At 32.0% G+C, this 1,443-nt stretch overlaps 1 protein-coding gene across 1 annotated transcript; it reads left to right on the top strand.

The window, feature by feature from the left end:
• Positions 1 to 769: 769 nt before the first annotated feature.
• LOC106780133 (nucleoside-triphosphatase-like) lies at positions 770 to 1,440 on the top strand (the record flags this gene model as incomplete). Its single annotated transcript, XM_014668387.1, has 3 exons — positions 770 to 1,045; positions 1,153 to 1,281; positions 1,393 to 1,440. Coding segments are annotated over exons 1-3 (453 nt in total), but the record flags the coding sequence as incomplete, so codon positions are not given.
• Between the last annotated feature and the right edge of the window lie 3 nt (positions 1,441 to 1,443).

Genomic DNA, 1,443 nt, shown 5'->3' with positions numbered 1-1,443 from the left:
AATGGTTGGAGCTTCATGTTTGGCAAAACATAGGTTTGTATTAATCAAGAAATGGCATAGGATTCGTTTATTTAACTTAGAAAATCACGATGACATAGTATTTGTTTGTTCTAAATTTAAGTAAAAATAATATTTTATTTAGGGTAAAATTAACTTTTAATAACTTTTAAAATTGTTAAAAAGTAATTTAGAGATAAAAAGCAGATAAATTAAAAGGGACGAACAGTTAAAAAAAGTCAAAATAAACAGGAAAGGAAGGTTGTTCAAGATAATTGAATGTAAGGACGATAAAATAGGTCAATTCGATTCGTTTAAGTCTAATGAGACATCCACCCATAAAAAAGACTAGATCGGATTAGTCTATCATCAAATCTAATATAGATGAAAATCTACATTTAAAAAACAAAGGCTGAAAAAAACTGTCAAAGTTGTAAGGATTCTAGGATGTCAAACTCTATTAATGAAGCCAAGTTGCACAAAGTCACCATGTTTTTTTTATGAACAATGATATTTTGATAATTTTTTTTAACAACTCTTTTACAATAAAACATTATCATCACATTTTATTGATTTGTTTGAATTTATATTTAAAAAATATTTAAAACGGATCAATAGTAAAGTTTCATTGTCAAAAAATTATAAAATTATTAAACATACATTTTCCTTAAGTTAAACTACATTTTACACGGAAACATTACCGTAGACTTTGTCTATTTATATGTTTGAGAGTGAATGTTGCAACGTTGAGAGTTAGTTGACTGGTTTGAGAATGGTTTTAGAGTGGTCAAGAAAAGGGACAAAGAACATGGACTTAACCCTCTTTTTACTTCTACTCTTTTTACTATTGCCTGCTATCTCTTCTTCCATATATGTTGGGAACAATATCTTGTTCAATCATCGCAAGATATTCCCCAAACAACAAGAACTTACTTCCTACGCTGTGATCTTTGATGCCGGTAGCACTGGTAGCCGTGTGCATGTTTTTCATTTCGACCAGAACTTAGATCTTCTTCACATAGGCAACGAGATTGAGTTTTATGATAAGGTGAAAATTAAGCTTCATAAGTATTAGCTTATAGGTATATATATATTTACATGTTCATGTGAATCATGGGTTTCTCTTCATTACTGCTTGGCATGTTTGTGGTGTAGGTGACACCTGGTTTGAGTGCATATGCGGATCATCCTGAAAATGCAGCAAAATCTCTGCTTCCACTTTTGGAGGAAGCTGAAAGTGTTGTCCCTGAGAACCTCTACCCCACCACACCTGTTAAACTTGGTGTTCGTCTTATGCCTCTCTATATTTCTCACTCATTCCTCATAATTTGATAGTATTGAACATTTGGAAAATGAGTAGTGTATTTTGAGTAACCTTTTATGGTATATATGCAGGCGACTGCAGGTCTAAGGCTTTTGGATGGGGATGCTTCTGAAAGGATATTG

The sequence above is a fragment of the Vigna radiata genome, unplaced genomic scaffold (assembly GCF_000741045.1).
Source record: "Vigna radiata var. radiata cultivar VC1973A unplaced genomic scaffold, Vradiata_ver6 scaffold_1985, whole genome shotgun sequence".
NCBI lineage: Eukaryota > Viridiplantae > Streptophyta > Magnoliopsida > Fabales > Fabaceae > Vigna > Vigna radiata.
This window is presented reverse-complemented; position numbering and strand designations above follow the sequence as displayed.